Source organism: Ammospiza caudacuta, chromosome 31 (genome assembly GCF_027887145.1).
Source record: "Ammospiza caudacuta isolate bAmmCau1 chromosome 31, bAmmCau1.pri, whole genome shotgun sequence".
Taxonomy (NCBI): Eukaryota; Metazoa; Chordata; class Aves; order Passeriformes; family Passerellidae; genus Ammospiza; species Ammospiza caudacuta.
In genome coordinates, this window is record NC_080623.1 from 2858368 (window position 1) to 2881636 (window position 23269).

Here is a 23269-nt window from a genome sequence, read left to right on the forward strand (position 1 = left end):
TTGGGGTGCTCAGAACCTCAAGGACATCAACCCTGGGGGGTTTGGGGTGCACAGGACCCTGGGGACATCAACCCTGAGGAGGTTTGGGGTGCTCAGGACCCTGAGGAAACCAACCCAGAGGGGTCCCTGGGGAGTTTGGGGCACACAGGACCCTGGGGACATCAGTCCTGGTGGTTTTGGGGTGCTCAGACCTTCAAGGACATCACCCCAGTGGGGTTTGGGGTGCACAGACCTTCAGGGACATCACCTGGGATAGTCCCTGTGGGGTTTGGGGTGCACAGGACGCTATGGACACCCACCCAGAGGGGTCTCTGGGGGATTTGGGGTGTTCAGGACCCTGGGGACATCAACCCAGGGGGGCTCCTGGGGCTGGATAGGGTTTGGGATGCTGCCCTTGCCCTGGGAGGGGGGTTTGGGGAGGGCTTCACCCGGTTCCCAACCCTGAGGGGGTCCCTGTGGGGTTTGGGGTGCTCAGGATCCTGAGGAAACCAACCCAGAAGGGTCTCTGTGGGGTTTGGGGTGCTCAGACCTTCAAGGACAGCAATCCAGAGGGGTCCCTGGGGTGTTTGGGGTGCTCAGAACCTCAGGAACATCACCTGGGATGGTTCTTGTGGGGTTTGGAGTGTGCAGGATCCTGGGGGCACCAATCCAGGGGGTGCCTGTGGGATTTGGGGTGTACAGACCCTCAGGGACAGCAATCCAGGGGGGTCCCTGTGGGGCTGGGTAGGGTTTGGGAGGTCCCCCCCGAGCTCTAAAGGAGGTTTGGGGTGCTGCTCTTGCCTGGCATTATTGTCCTGGAGGGGGCATCACCCAGTTCCCAACCCTGAGGGGGTTCCTGGGGTGTTTGGGGTGCTCAGACCATCAGGGACATCAATCCTGGGGTGTCTGGGGTGCTCAGGACCCTGGGGACACCAAACCCAGAGGGTTTTGGGATGCTCAGACCTTCGAGGACATCAACCCAGTGGCGTTTGGGGTGCACAGGATCCTGAGTAAACCAATCCAGAGAGATCCCTGTGGGATTTGGGGTGCTCAGGACCCTGGGGACACCACCTGGGATGGTCTTTGTGATGTTTGGGGTGCACAGGACCCTGAGGACGCCAATCCTGGAGGGTTTGGGGTGCTCAGACCCTCCGGGACATCACCTGGGACGGTCCCTGTGGGTTTTGGGGGACACAGGGACGCCGTCCCGGGGATCCCTGTGGGATTTGGGGTGCACATCATGGGACTCATCCATGGCCTCATCCTGTTCTCTCCCCCTTCCCCCCATCCCTCATCTGCTGCTTGGCCCTGGGGGACCCTGTGGGTTGGGGAGGGGGGGCTGTTTTATGGACTATATTTTGGGGAGGGGGATTATGGGGGGGTGTCTCTGTTCCATGTCAGTGTTATTAAAAAAAGCTTATTTATTATCAGAAATATAACACCTACCTATGTGCAGCCCTGCCTGGCCCTGTGCTTTGGGGCGGGATTTTGGGTTTTGGAGGCTTTTGGGATGTTTTGGTGTCACTGCTGATGGTGACATTGATGTGATCGGGGCGTCTTTTGGGGAGGGCGGTGCCAAACGAGTCCCCCCACTTCTTCTGCCCCCACATTCTGCCTGGGACTCCCCGATCTTGTGAATAGGAGGGTGAGGCTCCTGCAGGGACACTGATCTGGGGGTCCCTTGTGAGTTTGGGGTGCTTGGAGCTGCTGATCTGAAGGGGTCCACGTGAGATTTGGGGTGTGCAGGGACACGGGGGACACTGACTCGGGAGGGTCTCTCCAGGCTTTGAGGTGCTCTAGGCCGTGGGAACCTCATTTGGGTGAGCAGGAGGTGCCTGCGGGCTGTGGGGGACTCAGGGACACGGGGACACCGTCCCGGGGGACTCTTTGCCGTGGGGAGGGGGGAGTTGCCGCGCGGCGGAAGGATCGCGGGGCGCGGCGGTGCTGTGGCTGCGCAGGGGCGCCGGGAGCGCGCGGGGGATGCCGGGAACTGTAGTCCAATGCCGCGAGGGCTGCCGGGAGCTGTAGTCCCGCGCCGTCCCGGTAAACCCCGCGGGCCCGGCAGACATGGCGGCGGAGCGGCGGCGCTGAACGCGGGGCTGCGGCGGTGAGCGGGAACCGGCGGCAGCGAGCGGGGGGCACTGCAGGGAGCGAGCGAGGGGCCCGGGGGCTGCAGAGCCGTGGTGCCGCGGCACCGGGCAGAGCCCCGGTACTGGGTACCAGCGGCAGGGCCTGGCGCGCCGTTGCGCCGCGTCCCCCGGGCCTCACGGAGCCTTTCCGGGGTCCCTCAGGGCTCCCTGCATTCACTCCCGGGGACTCCCTGTGCCCTCTCGGGGTCCCCCTTTCCCTTTTCCTTCTCTCCTCGGGGCCTTCCAGCTCTTCCCGCTCTTTGCTGGGGTTCCTCTGTGCCCTTTCGGGGGTCCCCCAGTTCCCTCCCTGACTCCTGAGGGAGTTCCTTTGCGCTCTCTCTGGGTTCCCCGCTCCCTCCTGAGGGTTCCCTTGCTCTCTCTCCGGGTTCCCCTCTCCTTCCCCTTTTCTCTCTTCCCCCTCCTGAGGGTCCCTTTTCTCTCTTTCCTCCTGAGGGTCCCTTTGCGCGCTCCCCGGGTCCCCCTCTCCCTCCTGTGGGTCTCTTTTCTCTCTCCATCCTCCTGAGGGTCCCTTTGCCCTCTCCCCGGGTCCCCCTCTCCCTCCTGTGGGTCTCTTTTCTCTCTCCCCCTTCCTGAGGGTTCCTTTTCTCTCTCCATCCTCCTGAAGGTCCCTTTTCCCTCATCCCGGTGTCCCCCAGCTCTCCCTGCTTCTTTTCGGCGTTTTTCCCTCCCCGGCTCCTTTGACATCTCCCCATTTCCTTCTGGTGCTCTCTCAGCCCTCCCCACTCCTTCTTGGGGTCCCTCTCTTCCCTCACAACCCCTCTCTCTCCGTCCCTGCACCCCAATTTCCCTCCCGGTCTCCCCTCTGACCCTCCCGGTGTTTCCCTCCCCGCAGATGGCCGGAGAAGTGGCGGACAAGAAGGATCGGGACGCATCCCCGGTGAAGGAGGAGAGGAAACGTTCCCGCTCTCCGGAACGGGACCGGGAACGGGACCGGGAGCGCAAGGGCTCCCCCCCGGCCAAGGAACGGAAGCGCCACCGATCCCGGGAGCGCCGGAGGAGCCGCTCCCGATCCCGGTCCCGCTCCAAGTCCACAGAGAGGTGAGGCAGCTGTGATTTGGGAAGAGCTTTGATGGATTTGTCAGTGGGAAATAAAAAGTTGTGAGGGGAGGAGAAGTGTTGTGAAGGTTCTGTATTGATAATTCATAAATATATATCATTATATTAATTAATATCATTATATATATTATAAAATTGTTATATTAATAAATATATTACTGTTAATATATTTTTCTTTATACTCTTTTAAAAGGGTATAAAATTTGTTAACAGTATTTATTTGCTTTAAAGAGGGTATAAAGAAACATTTATTAACAGTATTTATTTATTTTAAAGAGGGTATAAAGAGGCTCCCTTTTAAAATTTTGAGCCTGCTCTGCCTTCTTCCTCACCCTGCCCCACAGCAGGATTGATTGCCCTGGGAATTGGACAGCACTGAGCCCACCACACTCACTGCTGCATTGGCCAGGAAATCTCAAAATAACCAAATCTCAAATTTATCCCTGTGGTTTGGAAGAGCTTTGATGGCTTTGTCAGTGGGAAATAAAAAGTTGTGAGAGAAGAAGAAATATTGTAAAGATTTTGTTATGATTCTTAATACTCTTTATTTTAGTTACTAAATTTTTCTTTATACCCTCTTTAAAAGGATATAAAGACAAATTATTAACAGTGTTTATCTATTTTAAAGAGGGTATAAAGAAAAATTTATTAACTGTATTTATTTGTTTTAAAGAGGATATAAAGAGGCTCCTTTTTAAAATTTTGAGCCTGCTCTGCCTTTTTCCTCACCCTGCCCCACAGCAGGAATTGAGTGCCCTGGGGATTGGGCAGCATTGAGCCCACCACAGGAAATCTCAAAACCATCCAAATCTCAAACTGACAAACCAAAACCACTGCAGAGGGTGGGTGAGGGCTGTGGGGCCATGCTGTGACCCCCCTGTGGGGCTGTGACCCCCCTGTCCCACAGGGATCGGCGGCACAAGGAGCGGGACCGGGAGCGCAGCAAGAAGGAGCGGGACAGGGACAAGGATGGGCACCGGAGGGACAAGGACCGTAAGCGGTCCAGGTGGGTCCTGTCACTTTTTTGGGGGGTTCCTGCTCTCCCCTAAATCCCCTGGAGGTTTGGGATCCCCCAGGGCTGTGCTTGGTGTCTTATTCCTGGTGCTGTTTCCCTTGGAAGTTTGTCCCCGGGCAGGGGGAAGGACTCCAAGTCTCGGAAGGATCGGGAGGCACGGAAAGCAGAGGAAGAGGAGGAAAATGCCCTGAAGAAGGAGAAGGTGAGGAGGGGGCGGATGGGGCTTCGATGGAAGGGGCTCCAGATCCTTGGGGAGTAGTTCCAGGGGGTTCAAGTCCCCAGGAGTGATTCCAAGGGATCCAGGTCGCTGGGGAGTGGTTCCAGGGGGATCCAGGTCCCCAGGAGTGGTGCTGACATCTGACCTCATTTGCAGGCACAGCCGCTGTCCTTGGAGGAGCTGCTGGCAAAGAAGAAGGCAGAAGAAGAGGCAGAAGCCAAGGTGGGAGAAGGAACAGGAGCCTCTTCCCTCTGCTGGATGTTTGTGGGGACCCCAGGAGGGGACAGGGAGGGCTGAGAAACTTGGGGATGCAGAGGGAGCCCAGAAGGAAGCAGGGAGTGCCAGGGGACACCGGGAGGGATCGTGGGATGGAGCAGGGAGGGCTGGGGGACTTGGGAGGGCACATGGGGGGCTGTGGAGAGAGGGGAGGCCTGGTGGACCCCCAGGAGGGAGCAGAAGGACCTTGGGAGGGAAGAGGGAAAGGTGAGGGGCACAGAGGGGAGGGAGGGGACACAGGGATGGAGCAGAGAGAGCTCTGCAGGGAGTGGAGAGGTCTGAGGGATCCAGAGAGGGACAGGAGGGAAAGGGGAGGCCTGGGGGCCCCAGGAAGGATCAGAGAAGGCTGAGAGGACCCCCAGCAGCCCAGGGGGTGGCAGGCAGGCCCAGTGTGACATTTCCTCTCTCCCATCCCAGCCCAAGTTCCTGTCCAAGGCAGAGAGGGAGGCTGAGGCCCTGCGGCGGCGGCAGCAGGAGGTGGAGGAGCGGCAGCGGCTGCTGGAGGAGGAGAGGAAGAAGAGGAAACAATTCCAGGAGATGGGCAGGAAGATGCTGGGTAAGGACTCATCCCTAGAGCCCTTCACCCAGCCCTGGGGGTGGATGCTAGCTCTGAGCCCCTTCCCCTGCTCCCCAGAAGACCCCCAGGAGCGGGAGCGCCGGGAGCGCCGGGAGCGCATGGAGCGGGAAACCAACGGCACTGAGGATGAGGAGGGCAGGCAGAAGATCCGGGAGGAGAAGGACAAGAGCAAAGAGCTCCACGCCATCAAGGTGGGGATGGGGGCTGGTCTGGGGGGGCTGGGGGGAAGATGAGGGGTCCCACTGAGCCTGGGGTCCTGCAGGAGCGGTACCTGGGCGGGGTGAAGAAGCGGCGGCGCACGCGGCACCTCAACGACCGCAAGTTTGTGTTCGAGTGGGATGCATCAGAGGACACCTCCATTGACTACAACCCCCTGTGAGTGCTGGGGTGCCCCGAGGGCTGGGGGTGTCCCTGTGGCGTGCAAGGCCTGCTCCTAATGCTCCCACCCTGCTCCAGGTACAAGGAGAGGCACCAGGTGCAGCTGCTGGGCCGTGGCTTCATCGCCGGCATCGACCTGAAGCAGCAGAAACGGGAGCAGTCGCGCTTCTACGGGGACCTGATGGAGAAGAGGAGGACGCTGGAGGAGAAGGAGCAGGAGGAGTGAGGTTTTGGGGAAGCTGGGAGGGTGCTGAGGGGTATGTGGGATCATGGCTGGCTTAGCTTGGTTGGGATGTGGAGCTGGGCTGCAGCAGGTCCTGCAGGTAATTGGCAGAAGAGTTCTAGAGGCACAGGGTGAGCCTTATCCACTTTCTCCTTCCCCTTCCTCACCTTCCTCACTCCCTTTTGTTTTTCCTTTCCTTGCCCTGCCCTCATTCCCTTCCTTCATCCCCCTCCCTCATCTGCCTGTCCTCATCTCCATTTCTCCTATGGTGCTTCCCTCACCATTTCCTTTTCCTTTATTCTCCTTTTCCTATCCCACTTTCCCCATTCCCTTTTCCCCATCCCTCTCCCTTTTCCTCATCCCTTTCCCGCATTCCCTTTTCCCTCTCCCCTTTCCCCCATTTCCTTTTCCCTTTCCCCATCCCTCTCCCTTTTTCCATCCCTTTCCCTATCCCCTTTTCCCCATTCTCCTTTCCCGTTCCCTTCTTCCTCATTCGCCTTTCCCTCTCGCCTTTTCCTCTCCCTTTCCCTCTCCCCCATTCCCTTTTCCCCATCCCTCTCCCTTTCCCTATCCCCCTTTCCCCATCCCTCATCCCTTTCCCCCATTCCCTTTTCCCATCTCCCTTTCCCCATCCTCCTTTCCCTATCCCCCTTTCCCCATCCCTCTCCCCTTTCCCTCTCCCTTTTCCCATCCCTTTCCCTCATTCCCTTTTCCCTCTCCCCTTTCCCCCATCCCTCATCCCTTTCCCCCATTCCCCTCTCCCCTTTCCCCTCTCCCTTTCCCCCATTCCCTTTTCCCCATCCCTCTCCCTTTCCCCATCCCCCTTTCCCTATCCCCTTTTCCCCATCCCTCTCCCTTTTCCTCATCCCTTTCCCCCATTCCCTTTTCTCTCATTTCCCTTTCCCTCTCCCTTTCCCCATTCCCTTTTCCTCATCCCTTTCCCTCATTCTCTTTTCCCTCTCCCCTTTCCCTCTCCCTTTCCCTCATTCTCTTTTCCCTCTCCCCTTTCCCTCTCCCTTTCCCCCATTCCCTTTTCCCTCTCCCTCTCCCCACCCCTTCCCTCCCCGGGCAGGGCGCGGCTGCGGAAGCTGCGCAAGAAGGAGGCCAAGCAGCGCTGGGATGACCGGCACTGGTCCCAGAAGAAGCTGGATGAGATGACAGACAGGGACTGGCGCATCTTCCGTGAGGATTACAGCATCACCACCAAGGGGGGCAAGATCCCAAATCCCATCCGCTCCTGGAAGGACTCCTCCCTGCCCCCCCACATCCTGGAGGTCATTGACAAGTGTGGATACAAGGTGAGGGGGAGCTGGGGAGGGAGGGAGGGGGAAAAAGGGGCGGGCAGGGGGCTTTGGAGGGGGGGAACAGGGGAAGTTCTGCTCCCAACCTGCTCCCCCCGGCAGGAGCCGACCCCGATCCAGCGCCAGGCCATCCCCATCGGGCTGCAGAACCGCGACATCATCGGCGTGGCCGAGACCGGCAGCGGCAAAACGGCAGCGTTCCTGATCCCCCTGCTCGTGTGGATCACCACCCTGCCCAAAATCGACCGGTGGGGACAGGGACGCTGCCCCTGGGATGGAGGGGAGTGGCAGGGACAGGGACACTGCCTGTGGGACAGGGGGAGTGGCAGGGGGACACTGCCCGTGGGACAGGAGGAGTGGCAAGGGGACAGTGCCTATGGGACAGGGGGAGGAGTAGAAGGGGGACACTGCCCGTGGGACAGGGGGAGTGGCAAGGAGACACTGTCCAGGGGGACTGACAGGGTGACACTGCCTGTGGGATGGGGGAGTGGCAAGGGGACACTGCACAGGTGTCAGGATGGGATGACACTGTGAAGGTGACAGGGTGACACTGTCAGAGGATTGAGGCAGGGTTACAGTGTGACATAGTGGAGGGGATGGGGTGACACTGTCAGGGGTCAGGACAGGGTGGCACTGTGGAGGTGACAGGGTGACACTGCAGAGGGGTCAGGACTGTGGAGGTGACAGGATGGGGTGACAGGGTGACACTGTCAGGGGATTGAGGCACGGTTACAGGGTGACATGGTGGATGGCATGGGGTGACACTGGAGGGCACACACATGGCACTGTGAGTGACACAACCATTTCCTGCCATCCTGCAGCATCGAAGAATCAGACCAGGGACCCTACGCCATCATCCTGGCCCCCACCCGTGAGCTGGCCCAGCAGATTGAGGAGGAAACCATCAAATTTGGGAAACCCCTGGGCATCCGCACCGTGGCCGTGATCGGCGGCATCTCCCGCGAGGACCAGGGCTTCCGGCTCCGCATGGGCTGCGAGGTCAGTGCTCAGGGGTCTCTGGTGTTGAGATGACCCCCAGGTGTTGGAAAATCTCTTTTTCCCAGCCCTGAGACTGAAGAAGAAGCCAGGGTTCCTTGGCTTTCCTTTTCAAAGTTGTTTATTTTTTGTGATCTTTAACATTCTTTCTCCAACCTGCTGAGATCTGTCCAGCACGTCGGTTCATGGCTGGCTTGGTTTGGAAAGACAGGTGTATGCTAAGGAAGGCAGGAGCCTGCCCTGGAATGGAAAATGTAAACTCCCTCCCCTCTGAATTGTTGTAAATTTGAAATTAGGGGGCTCTCAGGCAAAAAATATGGGAGCAGGAATAACAGTTTTTATTTGTTTGGAAAGACAGGTGTGTGCTAAGGAAGGCAGGAGCCTCCCCTGAAATGGAGAATGTAAACCTTCCACCCCTCCAAATTGCTATAAATTTGAAATTAGGGGGCTCTCAGGCAAAAAATATGGGAACAGGAATAACAGTTTGTCTTGGTTTGGAAAGACAGGTGTCTGCTAAGGGAGGCAGGAGCCACCTCTGAAATGGAAAATGTAAACCCCCTCCTTCTGAATTACTATAAATTTTAAATTACGGGCCTCTCAGGCAACAAATATGGGAGCAGGGAATAACAGTTCTTTAATAATAAAGAAGGGAATAACAGTTCCCTTCTTTAATAGGGAAGAAAATAAAAGGATTAAATAAACAATGCAGTACACTGGAACAACACTGAGAGTCAGAACCCAACCTGGCACCCTGTGGGTCAGGATGTTGGTATCAGTCCAGTTGGAATTGTGGCTCAGCCCTCCTGCAGTGTCAGGGGTGGTTCTGCTGGAGCAGGGATCCTGTAGGAAAGGGTGGAGTCTTCCTCTGAATGGAAGAAGAAGAATGGGGAAGAAGAGGCAGCTGCTGCTCCTCTGGGAAATCCAGTGGAGAAGCAGTGCTGGTATTCCAGAACCTCCAGATTATATGTGGGTAGGAATGTTTGAAATCTCAGATTGTATCCAGGCAGGAATGCTTGGCTCCTCCCTCTGGGCTCACCTCTCCCAATGAGATGCTGCAGTTCTTATCAGCCATGCAGTGACATTCAATAGCTGTTATCAGCAGATGTCCCCCCAGAGGGAGGTGTGATTGTGGAAGAGATAAGGAAAAACTGCCCACTGACAAAAGACAGCTGCCACACAGATGGTAATAGAACACATCTTGCCTTGCAATCTGGAACAATGGCACACAACACCTTGGGGTGGTGTTATCTTTTTATACTAAAACCATTATTTACTATAATTTTCCAATCCTATCACCTGTGTTAGACAGTTTGTCTCTACTCTAAACCAACCCAAAAGTGCCACCATCACAGCAGAAGATGGAGGCCAAGAAGAAGAAGAAGGAGAAAGACTGGACAAGCCTCCATCTTGCCTCCTGAACCCCCATTCTAAAAACCCCAAAATTCAACATTTTCAACCTGTGACAAATTCACTACCATTCTATTCAAACTCTTGTAGTTTGTAACTCCTCACACAAAATTGATAATTGTTTCCATGGGTGCTTGTTTGCCTTTATGATGGGATAATTAATGGAGCTAAAATGACAGGAAAATAATCCTAATCCTTCTCCTACTCCCAGTTTACTTTTCAAAATTGTTTTTAAAAAAATAAAATTGTTAAAAACAACTTTTTAACCCATGGAAAACACATAGTTAAAGACACACAGAGGTGTCTTTGTGGGTTCATTCCTACTTCATTGAGGGATGTTCCTGCTCCATGGAATCACGTTCCTTGTCACAGACACACAGAGGTGTCTGATTCTGAGCCAAGGTCTTCTTAGACCTGGAAGTTCTCTGCTTCTAGGGCAATCAGAGGAACTTCCTGACAAGTTGGGGTGTCTCATGGGGGTCATCTGAGCCTTGAGCTGCTCCCACCAACCCTCCTGTCCCCCCAGATTGTCATTGCCACCCCGGGCCGGCTCATTGACGTGCTGGAGAACCGGTACCTGGTGCTGAGCCGCTGCACCTACGTGGTGCTGGACGAGGCCGACCGCATGATCGACATGGGCTTCGAGCCTGACGTGCAGAAGATCCTGGAGCACATGCCTGTCACCAACCAGAAACCTGACACCGACGAGGCTGAGGACCCTGAGAAGATGTTGGCCAATTTTGAGTCCGGGAAGCACAAGTACAGACAGGTGGGTGTGGGTAAAGGGGGTCTAGGAGGGTTCCTGTGGGGTGGGAGGGAGAATTTGGGGTTTTGGGGAAGGGGTTGAGGGGATGGGAGTCACGTTTCTGCTCTGTGGAGGAACGTTCTTGCCTCACAGTGGATGTTCCTGCCCCATGAGGGGACATTCCTGCCCCACAAGGGGACCTTTTTGCCCTGTGGGGACAGTTCTGCTCCATGGGGGACATTCCTGCCCCACAAGGGGACATTTTTGTCCTATGGGGGCAGTTCTGCTCCATAAGGGACAATCCTGCCCCACTGGGATCATTCCTGCTCCATGGGGGATGTTCCTGCTCCATGGGAGCACATTCCTGCCCCACAGTGGATGTTTCTGCCCCACGAGGGGACATTCCTGCACTACAAGGGGACATTTTTTCCCTGTGGGGTCAGTTCTGCTCCATGAGGGACAATCCTTCCCCTCTGGGGTCATTCCTGCTTCACTGGGGGATGTTCCTGCTCCATAGGGGATGTTCTTGCCCCACTGGGGTCATTCCTCTTCACTGGGGGATGTTCCTGCACCATGAGTGATGTTCTTGCTCCATGGGAGGACATTCCTGCCCCTCTGGGGTCATTCCTGCTTCACTGGGTGATGTTCTTGCTCCATGTGGGGCACATTCCTGCCCCATCAGAGGCATTCCCACCTCACTGCAGGATCATCCTGCTCCATGGGTGATGTTCCTGCTCCATGGGATCACATTCCTGCTCCTCTGGGGTCATTCCTGCTTTACTGGGGGATGTCCTGCTCCACAGGTGTTCCTGCCCCACTGGGGTCATTCCTACTTCACTGGGGGATGTTCCTGCCCCTTGGGTGATGCTGCTGCTCCATGGGGGAGGACATTCCTACCCCATCAGAGGCATTCCTACCTCACTGTGGGATCATCCTCCTCCATGGGGGATGTTCCTGCTCCATGGGATCGCATTCCTGCCCCTCTGGGGTCATTCCTCTTCACTGGGTGATGTTCCTGCCCTGTTGATGATGTTCCTGCCCCACTGGGGTTGTTCCTGCTTCACTGGGGGATGTTCCTGCTCCTTGGGTGATGTTTCTGCTCCATATGGGGACATTCCTGTGCCATCAGAGGCATTCCCACCTCACTGTGGGATCATCCTGCTCCAGTGGGGATGTTCCTCCTCCATAGGATCACATTCCTGCCCTCCATAGGAGTCATTCCTCTTCAGTGGGAGATGTTCTTGCCCCGTGGGTGATGTTCCTGCTCCATGGTGGGGAACATTCCTGCCCCATCAGAGGCGTTCCCACCTCACTGTGGGATCATCCTGCTCCTTGAGGAGATGTTCCCTGCCCCACCAGGACCATTCCTTCCTCACTGGGGATGTTCCTGCTCCTTAGGGGATGTTCCTGTTCCTTGAGGAGATGTTCCCTGCCCCACCAGGACCATTCCTTCCTCACTGGGGATGTTCCTGCTCCTTGAGGAGATGTTCCCTGCCCCACCAGGACCATTCCTTCCTCACTGGGGATGTTCCTGCTCCTTAGGGGATGTTCCTGCTCCTTGAGGAGATGTTCCCTGCCCCACCAGGATCATTCCTTCCTCTCTGGGGGCCCACAGCCACCTGACAGGCTGTCCCTGTGCCCTTGCCTTGCAGACTGTCATGTTCACAGCCACCATGCCCCCGGCCGTGGAGCGCCTGGCCCGCAGTTACCTGCGGCGCCCGGCCGTGGTTTACATCGGCTCTGCTGGCAAACCCCACGAGAGGGTGGAGCAGAAGGTGTTCCTCATGTCTGAATCTGAGAAAAGGTGAGGAGCACGGATTTAGGGGTGGCCTGAGCCTTCAGCATCTCTTTGCCCAACTGTCTCCTCCTCCTCCTCCTCTTTGTGCTCTTACAGGAAGAAGCTGTTGGCCATCCTGGAGCAGGGCTTCGACCCGCCCATCATCATCTTCGTCAACCAGAAGAAGGGCTGTGATGTGCTGGCCAAGTCCCTGGAGAAGATGGGGGTGAGGCTGGGCTGGGAAGGGGTCACCCTGAGCCCTGTCCCCCTCATCCCCACGTGGGGATGTGTGGAATTTTTCATCACTCGGGGTCACCAAACGTGGTGGTGTTCAGAGGGGTCTCAGGATGAGGGAAGAGACAAGGATCTGACTCCATGTTTCAGAAGGCTTGATTTATTATTTTATCATATATATTATATTAAAACTATGCTAAAAGAATAGAAGAAATTATTTCATCAGAAGGCTAGCTAAGAATAGAAAAAGAAGGAATGATAACAAAGGTTTGTGTCTCAGACAGAGAGTCCAAGCCAGCTCACTGTGATTGGCCATTAATTAGAAACAACTCTCTGAGACCAATCACAGATGCACCTGTTGCATCCCACAGCAGCAGATAATCAATGTTTACATTTTGTTCCTGAGGCCTCTCAGCTTCTCAGGAGGAGAAATTCTAAGGAAAGGATTTTTCATCAAATATATCCATGACAGGGGGTCACCCTGAGCCCTGTCCCCCTCATCCCCACGTGGAGATGTGTGGAGTTTTTCATCACTTGGGGTCACCAAATGTGGTGGTGTTTGGAGGGGTCTGAACAGCAGCAGATCATCATTGACTGTGATTGGCCATTAATTAGAAACAACCACATGAGCCCAATCACAGATTCCCCTGTTGCACTCCACAGCAGCAGATAATCAATGTTTACATTTTGTTCCTGAGGCCTTTCAGCTTCTCAGGAGGGAAAATCCTAAGCAAAGGATTTTTATCAAATACATCTGTGCCAGGGATGTGCCCCCATTCACCCCCCTGTTCCCACAGTACAATGCCTGCACCCTGCACGGCGGCAAGGGCCAGGAGCAGAGAGAATTCGCCCTCTCCAACCTCAAGGCTGGAGCCAAGGACATCCTGGTGGCCACGGACGTGGCCGGACGTGGCATCGACATCCACGACGTCTCCATGGTGGTCAACTACGACATGGCCAAGAACATCGAGGGTGAGGCTTGGGGGGCACTCAGGGGGGCACTGGGGGGGCTGTGCCCACGTTGGGGGGCTTGGTCCTGGTGTTCCCTGCCCTGGAGGGGCTTTGGGGGGTTGCTCAGCCCTGGTGCTGCCACACTGAAGAGGCTGGTGCTGGGTGTGCAGGGGGTGCCTGGCCCTGGTACTGCCCTCACTAAGGGGGGTGCAGAGGTGCCCAGGCCTGGTTCTTGGGATGGAGCGGTGCCCAGCCCCAGTGCTGAGGGTGTGGGGAGTGCCCAGGCCTGGTTCTTGGGTTGCAGAGGTGCCCATCGCTGGTGCTGAGGGTGTAGGGGATGCCCAGCCCTGGTGCTGAGGGTGTGGGGGGTGCCCAGCCCTGGTTCTTGTGATGCAGGGAGTGCCCAGCCCCAGTGCTGAGGTTATGGGGGGTGCCCAGCCCTGGTACTGGGAGTCCAGGGGCTGTCTGGTCCTGGGGGCATTGTAGGTGCCCAACCTGGGTACTGGTGGTGTGGGTGGTACTTGGCCCTGGTTCTGGCACTTGTGGGGTGCCCAACCCCAGTGCTGCCACACTGAGGGGTCTGTGGGGTGCCCACCCCTGGCACTGGGAGTGCAGGGGATGCTGCAGGGAGTGCCCAGCCCTGGCACTGCCCACACTTAACCCTTCATTTCCCATCTCCCAGATTACATCCACCGCATCGGGCGGACGGGCCGAGCGGGGAAGAGCGGCGTGGCCATCACCTTCCTCACCAAGGAGGACTCCACGGTGTTCTACGACCTCAAACAGGCCATCCTGGAGAGCCCCGTGTCCTCGTGCCCCCCAGAGCTGGCAAACCACCCCGATGCCCAGCACAAGCCTGGCACCATCCTCACCAAGAAGCGGCGGGAGGAGACCATCTTTGCCTGAGGGTCCCTTTGTCACCCCTCTGGGGACAGCAGGACCAGCAGGGCTGCCAGGACTGCTCTGGCTGTTGTTTTTCCCAGCTCCTTGTGCAACCCCAGGACTGCCCACAAGCAGAGATTGGGGTTGGGATTATCCCAAATTGTCCCCCCTGTTCTCCCAGTCCCCTTCCCGGTTTCCCCACGGATCGGAGGAGCTGCTGGAGGCTGTTTGGGGGCCGGTCCCTCCCTGCTGCCAGGGTGGGGCTGGGTTTTTATGGCTGTCCTGGGAGCTGTCTGCACCTCATCCTTTGGGCTTTTGGGGTTTATTTTTTTTTTGTAGCTGAAGCTCCAGGCTGCAGGAATAAACCGGCAGCGGCGTTACCGGTGTCACCTCCTCATCCTCTCCCTTCCCTGGGTGGCATTACCAGCCCCTGGGTGCCACCTCCCATGGGGACAGAAGCCAGCAGTGCCCTAAAGGAACATTTGGAGGTACTCAGCACCCCCCTCCCCAAACCAGGTTCCCCCACATTCCCCTCCACAGACACGGACACCAAGCAGCTCTGAGCACTCGTGTGTGTTTCTGAAACCAATTACAGGGAAATCAGTGCTTTCTACAAAAGAAATTATAACAAATCTGTGGCCCCCACCCCATTTCCCCCCCCTTCCCCACCAATAATGGCCGCGGGGGGGGCTCAGCCCACACCAGGACCCCCATTCGAGGGCGGTGGGCGCCGTATTTACAGGACTGTGGTGACGTGCGGTGACAGCATGGGGCAATGGGGACAGGGCAGTGGGTGGTGCAAGCGTGGTGGAGCAGCCCCCAGAGCCCGGGCAGCCCCCCCAGGACCCTCCCCATGCTGAGGGCGGGGCCGGGGTGGCCGCGGTGACCGGGGGCGGGGGGGGAATCGGTGCAGAGCGGTGAGAGCCACTCCTCCCGGGGGTCCCATGCAGGGGTGGGGAGGGGGCAGGCCAGGTCCCGGGGGGGTGAGCAGGCACCTTCCCTTCCTTCCTCGGCTCTGGGCGGGCTGGGGGATGCTGCTACAACCGCCCCCCCCCTCTCCTTACCTCCCCTTTTTATCGGGGGGGGGCACCCACTGTCCGTGGCAGCTGCCCTGCGGAGAATGAGCCGACCTGTGATGGTTAGGGGGGGACACTGAGGCACGGCCAAGGTGTGTGTCTGTCCCCAGGCTCCCCAAAACTTCCTCGGGGACTCCCAGGGCATCCTGACCCCCCAACCTCGCTGTGCTTATGGCTGAAATCACGCCCGGGGTGGGGCCGGGCCAGAGGAAGCTGCCGGTGCTGAGTTCGATTGTCTGAGCACCCCCAGCGCGGGGCTGGGGCGAGGCGGGGAGCGCCCGGGGTTTGGGGGGGGTGGGGCCGGTTCCCAGCCGTGCCCCCCACCCTTATCCCAGCCCTAATAGCTGTCCTTGGCCCAGGGCCGGCTGCGCTGCCAGTTCCTGTCGTGGTTGCGCTCGCCCGCGCGCTCCGGCGTGCCGGGGCCGCTGTCGTGGTGGTGCCGGTGGGGCTGGTACAGGTCGGGGTAGGGGTCCCCGTACTCCTCTTCCTCCTCCAGGTGCCGGGAGCTGCGCTGGGATGTGGCCCCCCAAGGCTGGGGCGAGGTGTCCCCCGCCTCGTCCGACGGCATCAGGCTGTCGTGCTCCAGCGGAGAGTGCTCGCCCCGCTCGCCCAGCAGCTGCTGGCTCTGCGGGCAGGGGGTGCAGAGGTGGGGGCTGTGTGTGCCCTCCTGCCCTGGCACCCTGGGCTGGGTTCCCCCCCCCCAACCCTGGCACCGTGGGCAGGATCCCCGTGGGAAGCACGGAATGGATTCTGTGCCCCCTCTGCCCTGGCACTCTGGGCCGGGTCCCCATGGGAAGCAGGGAATGGGCTCTATGCCCCCTCTGCCCTGGCACCCTGGGCTGTGTGTCCATGGGAAGCACAGAATGGGTTCTGTGCCCCCTCTGCCCTGGCACCCTGGGCCGGGTCCCCATGGGAAGCAGGGAATGGGCTCTTTACGCTCCCTGGCCCTGGCACCCTGTGCTGGGTCCCCGTGGGAAGCAGGGAGGGGGCTCTGTACCCACCCCAGCCCTGGCACCCTGGGCTGGGTGTCCATGGGAAGCAGGGAAGGGGCTGTGTGTGCCCCCCCACCCCATCTTTGGAGCCCTGTGCCAACTGTCCATAGGGAGCAGTGGGGGGGGGCTGTGTGTCCCCCCAGTTCCAGTGGGGAGCATGGAGGGTGGCATGGTGACAGTGTGGGGGCTCTGTGTCCCCAGCACCCCTATGCTGAGTCCCCATGGGGACAGTATGGGGGACTCTGTGTCCCCCCAGTTCCAGTGGGGAGCATGGGGACAGTGTGGGGGGCTAGGGGGACAGTGTAGGGGGCTGTGTGTCCCCCCAGTTCCAGTGGGGAGAATGTGGGGGGCTGTGGGGACAGTGTGGGGGGCTGTGAGGCCTCAGCACCCCTATACTGAGTCCCCATGGGGACAGTGTGGGGGGCTGTGTGTGCCCCCCATGCCCTCCCCTGTGTGGCAGTGGCCAGTGGGGTGCACGTAGGGCGCCATGGGGACAGTGTGGGGGGCTGTGTGTCCCCCAGGTGCCAGGGGGTGCCATGGGGTTACCTGCAGGCCTGGCAGGCCGGTGGGCGAGGGCACAGCGTGGGAGGCGTGTGGTGGGTGATGCGTGGCACGCCAATAAACCTCCAGGTACTCAGCCAGGTGCTCACAGGCATCCTCCAGCTGGTTCTCATCCAGGATCACATCAAAGAGCTCCTGGGGGGGCAGTGAGAGGGCTCAGGGAGGGTTTAGGGGTCCCCCCTGGCATCCCCAGGGGTGGGGGACCGTGGCTCACCGGGGGACACTGCACCAGCTTGTCAGCTGCCATCATCTGCACGTTCAGGTGCTTCACCTGCGACTTCCCCCTGGACTTGATGAGCCTCTGCAGGACCTGGGGAGGGGACAGGGGGGTGACAGCACCGTGGGGGGCAGCCAGGACCCCCCCCAGAGCCGTGGTGCCCCCTCACCTTGGGGGAGGACACCTTGACGTAGACAATGATGGGTGCCAGGGAGGTCTTGGCCAGCTGGGCTGGGTGGTTGATGGTGTCAGCGTCCAGCACCACCAGCTGCAGGGACTTGGCCAGCTCGAAGATTCGCTCGATCTCGCTCTGCACCTCGGCTGGGGGGACACGGGGGGGGCGTGTGAGGCTGGGCTGGCCCTGGGAGGGGGTCCCTGCACCCAAAAGGGGGAGCCTGAGCCCTCACCGATGCTGGAGCGGGTGGTGGAGCGCTCCAGGATCGCCTGCTTGCCCAGGTTGTTGAGGATGGAGCGCTTGGCCAGGGACAGGTCGGCTGTGATGTGGGTGATGGAGATCCTGAGGGGACACAGGGACACCGTGGGCACCTGGGGACCCCCAGGCCGTGCGAGGAGGGGGTTCAGGGTGGGGTGATGCTCTCACCTGCCATCGAATCTGTGCTTGAGGAAGTCGAAGAGCGCTTTCTGCATCATGTCGGTGACCTGCCGAGGGGCCGCCAGCGCCGTGAGCCGCGGCAGATGGCACCGGCGGGGAGGTGGCAGCCGCTCAGCACCGTGCCACCACCCTGGGCCGTGCCATCTGCCCTCTGCCGGCACACCGTGGCCAGGGAGGGGACGAGGGACACAGGCCACCACCCCGCATCCCCCCATCCGTACCTCATATCCCTTCAGCGAGGGCCCCACCAGCACCACGGGCCGCATGGAGGGGACCACGTCGTAGGGTGGGATGTGCTGCGTCTGCAGGGGGACACGGGGGGTGTCAGTGCCCTGTGTCCCCACCCCCAGCCCAGGAGGGGGCATCGAGCCCATTCCAGAGCATCCCAGAGCCCCCCCAGCCCCATAAGCAGGGAAAAGAGAGGGGGGTCTCTGCTCAGAGCCACAGCCCCCCGCACCTGGGACTCACCTGCTTCTGCTTCTGCTTGGCTTGGGGAGAGAAGAGACAGAGGTTGGTGACAGTAAAGTGGGGACCCCCTCAGGACCCCCACGATTCCCCTGGGCCGAGATCTGCCCTTACCTAAGGAGGGGGGAGGCGATCGCCGGCTCCCGCTGTCGCCGAGGCCCGAGGCATTGCCAGCTCTCCTGGGGAACGAGGGGGTGTGAGCGGGTGTTGGGGGTCCAGGAGTGGGCCCGGGGGTCCCATCCCTACCTGGCTTTCTGCTCCTGCTTCAGCCTCATGGCTTCCAGGCGCTGGGGGCTGGGGATGAAGGCGATGTCCCCCCCCTCCTTCACTAGGCGCCCAATCCACCAATCATTGCTGTATTTCTGGGCGAGGACAGGGCAGAGGTGAGGGAAGGGGAGGTGCCTGGCCCCGAGCAGACCCCTCAGCACCCCAGCTGACCTCCTTGATGTGCAGGAAATCTTTGGCTTCGAAGTTGATGGCGGCTCCCTGCACCGGGCACTCCTCATCCAGCGCCCCGCAGTAGCTGACATTGGTGCGCACAGCGAAGGCGACCGGCTTGTGCTGCGGGATTTTGGGGGTGATCAGCACCCCTGGGCCCCGGCAGCAGCCCCGAGCCGTGCCCTGGCTGTCTCCCCATCCGTACCTTGGCCCTCTCGAGCTGCTGCTGAGCCTGGCTCTCCACCTCGCGCCGGGCGCCCTCACGGTCCTCTTCCAGGGACACGTCGGAGTCCAGGGAAGGGCGGCTGGTGTAGGAGTCCGCCGAGCCCTGGGGGAGCGGGGTCAGTGCCGGGGGGCTGCGGGGGGACCCCCACAACGAGGGACCCCGTGCCAACCTCGGGAGGGGACCCTGCTGCCCCCCTCCAGCGCTGGCATCACCTCTGTGTCAGGTGCCATCACCCAGCACAGCTGCCCTGGGGTGAAGCCCCCATGTGCTGGGGGGGTCGCAGGGGAGACCCCCGCAGGCTCAGGGGTGGGGAGATGCCCCTTGTCACGCTGAGATGTGAATCTTACCCCTGTCTCCCCCCCAAACCACCACCCTGGGGTGCTCAGCTCAGCACCCCCGGCTCCCCCTCCCCGCCGCTCCGGTATTTACCCACCGCCCGCTGCGCCGGGAACAGGCGCAGAAGCTGCGGTGAAATATTTATAGGTCCCTGAATGTGGCTGAGCCCCCCCGAGGCCCCCCAGGCTGAGCTCAGCACCTCCCCCCCCCTCCCCCGTTAACCTGCACATCCCACCCCGCTCACACCGGGGGGAGCCCGGGTTCCCCCTGCAGCCCCCCCCGGGCAAAATGGATCCCATCAGAGCCCCCCCCAACATGGCCTCCCCAGCACGGCCCCCCCAGCATCGTCACCGCGCCCCGAGCATCCCCCACCCACCCCCAGCATGCCCAGGGTGGCTCCGCAGCGTTCCGGGGCTGCCCCCCCAGCGCGACCCCCCCATTATCCCCAGGGAATCCCCCGGTACAGCATCCCCAGCCCCCCCCTCACGCACGACCCCCCCCCAACGCAGCCCCCCCGGCCGTGGGGATCGGGGTTCTCTCCCCGCCCGGTCCCGGTCCCGGGGGCTGGGGGGGGGACGGGAGCGGTGGCGGCGGCGAGGAACAAAGGGCCGGGGGGCGGCACAGCCCCCCCCCGCACCGGGCATGAGCCCCGCACCGGGCACGGCCCCCCCCTCCCGAGGCGCAGCCCCCTCGTGCGCCATCACCACCCCGGGGGGCGCAGAGCTCCCCCCCGAACCCACCGCGACCCCCCGCGCACGCTCCCCCCGGTACCGGAGCCGGTACCGGAGCCGGTACCTCGTTGAGCAGGAAGGTAGCGCTGGAGTCAGAAAACGACATAGACGGGGCGAGCCGAGCCGAGCCCCCCCCCGCCCGCCCCGCTCCACCGGCACCGGCTCCGGTTCCGGCTGCGGCTCGGGCTCCGGCTGGCCCTGCCCGCTCCGCCGCCGCCGCCCCTCCCCGCCCCTCCCCGCCCCCGCCTCCCACCGTCCCCCCGGGGCTCACGGAGCCGCCCCCGCCGCTCAGCCCGGTGGGGGGACTGGGTGTGTGGGTGCTGTTGGGGGTCGCCGTTCCCCCTTCCCGGTGCTGGCGGGGGGCTCCAGCCCCTCTCCGGTGGGACAGCGAGGGGGGCTGCGCTGGCAACCGGGAGACCGGAGCGGTCCCGGTGAGGTGCACCCGGACCGGTCACCGGAGCAGCTCCCGGTGCCCCGGGAGGGGGGGGATAGTTTGCTAAGAGAGCTCCGGGTGAGAGCAGAGTCCCGGGGCAGCGGCGGAGGGGCTGTGCAGCCTGCTCGGGGTTCCGGGGCGGCGGCGGGGGGGTCCCGGTGGGTACCTCCATGCTCCGGTGCAGCGGCTCCGGTCCTGCCCCGAGCCGGCAGCAGCCCCGTCTGCAGGGCGAGCCCTGCGGCGGGGCCGGAGCCGCTCCCGCCCCCCCCGCCGCGCCCCCCCCCTCCCGCCCCCGTGAGGGGGGCAGCGACGGGTCCCGGGGGACCGGGCCGGCCCGCCCCGTTACCGAGCGGCGGGACCGGCCCGGGACAGCTCACGGCCGGCCCGGGGATATCGGGGATACAGCGCTCGGCGGGATGGGGGCTTCGGCCAGCGGCGGCACCGCCCGCGGACACCGGCACCGGGCACCAGAATGGAGAACGGGCCTCGGTACCGGGCACATGGCGGGGCCCAGCCGGGCCCTCTCCGAGGTGCTGAAGGGGCCGCGCCGGGCGCTGGGCCGGGTCGCGGGGTCCCCGGGGGTACCGGGGAGTACCGGAACAGCGGGCGCTGCCGCACCAGGGACTCGGGATGCTCCGGCCGCTCTGCGCCCCCGGGGCCGCCCCGACCGGAACCCCCCGCCCTCCACGGAGCCTCCCCGGTACCCGCTCACCGCCGGCGGCCGGGGAGGGGGCGCAGCTCGGGGCCAGAGGAACCGAAGCACCGGCGGAGGGGCGGCGGGGAGCTCCGTGCCTCTCCCGGGCAGCGCGGGGAGCCGGCCCGGTGCCGCCGGTTGAGGGAGCGGCAGGGGAGCCCCGCGGCCGCTTCTACAGCCCCGCCTGGCCCGGTCCCCTTCCGCTGCCTCAGTTTCCCGGGGCCGCCCCCCGCGCCGCAGTGCCGGTGCCCGCCGCCGGCCCGGCCCTGACGCAGCACTCGCTATTTTTAGCCGCGGGGAGCGGCTGTTGCGATGCTACCGGCGCCCGGTGCCGGCGCCCAGCTCCGGTCCCGGGGGAGCGGCGGGGCGGAGGCGGCCCCCGAGCTCCCTCCAGTGCGGAGGTTGGGGTGGGAGACGCTCGGCCGCTCCCCGCTCCCCACCCTGGCTCCGCGCGTTAATGCGGAGCCGCAGCAGCGGCGGACCCGGGGCTGCCGAGGCTGCCCCGCCCCGGTGCCGGTCTCGGTGCCGGTGTAGGTACCGGTGCCGGCCCGCTCACCTGCCTGCGGAGGATGCTGGAGGTGGTGTCGGACGAGGTGCTGCCGTCCGAGCGCTTGAAGCGGCTCTTGCGCTTCGGGAGCCTCCGGGGGCTCTGCGGCGAGAGCGGGCGGTGAGCACCGGGCGGCTCCGGGCGGCTCGGCCCCGCCGCGGAGCCACCACCGGCGGCCCCCGGCTCTGCGGGCAGAACCGAACCGGGCCGCACGGGGCCCGCCACGGCCGGGAAGGCTCCGGTGTGCTCACCTGGAAGGAGCCGGAAGCGTCAGGCTGCGCCGGGGCGGACATCCCCGGCGGCGCCCACCGGAGGAGCCGCGGGGATCCCGGCGGGGCAGCCCCACACCGGACCGCGGCGCTCGGCGGGGAAGGGCCGCGCCGCCGCCGCCACCGCCGCGCTCCGCATCACACGGGGCCGCCGGGGCGTCCCGGCCGTCCCCGCCCCCGCCCGCCCGCCCCCGCGCCCATCCCCGCGGCGGCCGCTCCGCGCCCCCGCAGCTGGGCAGCCACCGGGAGGCACCGGCAGCGGAGCCTGCCCACAACCCGCAGTGCTGCGGGCACCGGCGGCGCCGTACCGGGCAACGGGAGCCCCCCGGGGGCCGCCGCAGCCCTGCCCACGCGCGTGCGGGGATGCGGGAGCCCCTCCGCCCGCATCCCACCGGGACGGCTCCCGCTGTCACCGTGCCCCTTCCACGGTTCTGTCTGCCACCCCCGCACCGGGGCATCCCCCCCGCTATGGGGTTACGCCCCCGGGGACTCCCGCGTGGGGCGGGCGGGGCCGTGGGGGGCTCGCAGCCCACGGGGGTTGGCCGGTCCCGGTGCTGCGGCATGGCCGGCCCGGAGGGGCAGAACGGGACCGCGGCTGTACCGGGAGCCCCACAGAGCCCCGCACCCCCCCCCCGCGCGTCGGGACTTCCGCGTGGGGCCGCAGGGACACGGCCCCGCCGGCGGCTCCTAATTAATGATTAATCAGCGCTCCCCGGGGCCCGGCGCCGCCGCCGCTGCGGGGGAGGGAAGGGAAGGGAAGGGAAGGGAAGGGAAGGGAAGGGAAGGGAAGGGAAGGGAAGGGAAGGGAAGGGAAGGGAAGGGAAGGGAAGGGAAGGGAAGGGAAGGGAAGGGAAGGGAAGGGAAGGGAAGGGAAGGGGGATACGGGAGATGCTGCCGTGGGGGGAGGGCAGGGTCGGTGCCACGGACACGAGTGGGGTTCTGGGGATGGGGGCCCCCGTGCCAGGGTGGGCGTGAGGATGTGAGGAAATGGGGGGCTCTGCAAGGGGGGTGTGTGTGCAAATAAGGGGGCTATGAGTGTGTAAGGGGTGTGTCAGGGTGCGTGCAAACAAGAGGGGCTGTGAGTGTGTAAGGGCATGTGTGCAAATAAGGGGGCTGTGAGTGTGCAAGAGACATGTCAGGGTGTGTGTGCAAACAAGGGGGGCTGTGAGTGTGTGAAGAGTGGGTCAGGGTGTTTGTGCAAACAACGGGGCTGTGAGTGTGTAAGGGGTGTGCCAGGGTGTGTGTGCGAATAAGGGGGCTGTGAGTGTGTAAAGAGTGGGTCAGGGTGAGGGTGCGTGTAAGAGGGGCTGTGAGTGTGTAAAGGGGCTATAACGGGGGGTGTGCAAGGGCTGTGTGTGTGAAGGTGGGGCGGTGTGTGTAAGGGCTGTGTATGTGTAAAGGTGAGTGTGCAAGGGGTGGGTGTACGTGAGTGTGCAAGGCAGAGTGTGTGAAGTGTGTGGGGTGTGGGTGAGGGAGGTGTGTGGCCGTGTGTGTGTCTGTGTGTGTG

General features: G+C 62.0%; 2 protein-coding genes across 3 annotated transcripts; one reads left to right on the forward strand and one right to left on the reverse strand.

Annotated features, from left to right (window-relative positions):
• Positions 1 to 1993: 1993 nt before the first annotated feature.
• DDX23 (DEAD-box helicase 23) lies at positions 1994 to 14544 on the forward strand. 2 transcript variants are annotated; one of them, XM_058822048.1, is made up of 17 exons: positions 1994 to 2086; positions 2962 to 3167; positions 4093 to 4191; positions 4306 to 4402; positions 4574 to 4639; positions 5111 to 5249; positions 5328 to 5461; positions 5533 to 5645; positions 5727 to 5870; positions 6944 to 7169; positions 7275 to 7420; positions 7994 to 8171; positions 10102 to 10344; positions 11973 to 12124; positions 12215 to 12323; positions 13129 to 13303; positions 13965 to 14544. In XM_058822048.1, the coding sequence occupies exons 2-17, from the start codon at positions 2962 to 2964 to the stop codon at positions 14186 to 14188; spliced, it is 2451 nt and encodes an 816-aa protein (XP_058678031.1). In that variant the 5' UTR covers positions 1994 to 2086; the 3' UTR covers positions 14189 to 14544. The 2 variants fall into 2 exon arrangements, with proteins under 2 accessions (XP_058678031.1, XP_058678032.1); XM_058822049.1 differs by having other exon boundaries at positions 5331 to 5461.
• A 314-nt stretch (positions 14545 to 14858) lies between these two features.
• Positions 14859 to 20015, reverse strand: CACNB3 (calcium voltage-gated channel auxiliary subunit beta 3). Its single transcript, XM_058822059.1, has 13 exons — positions 19884 to 20015; positions 18732 to 18854; positions 18527 to 18649; positions 18335 to 18450; positions 18203 to 18267; positions 18092 to 18111; positions 17845 to 17925; positions 17612 to 17670; positions 17418 to 17527; positions 17180 to 17331; positions 17008 to 17103; positions 16779 to 16928; positions 14859 to 15865 (listed from the first exon to the last, which is right to left on the reverse strand). Exons 1-13 carry the CDS (start codon positions 19923 to 19925, stop codon positions 15578 to 15580), a joined length of 1425 nt encoding a protein of 474 aa, XP_058678042.1. The 5' UTR covers positions 19926 to 20015; the 3' UTR covers positions 14859 to 15577.
• Between the last annotated feature and the right edge of the window lie 3254 nt (positions 20016 to 23269).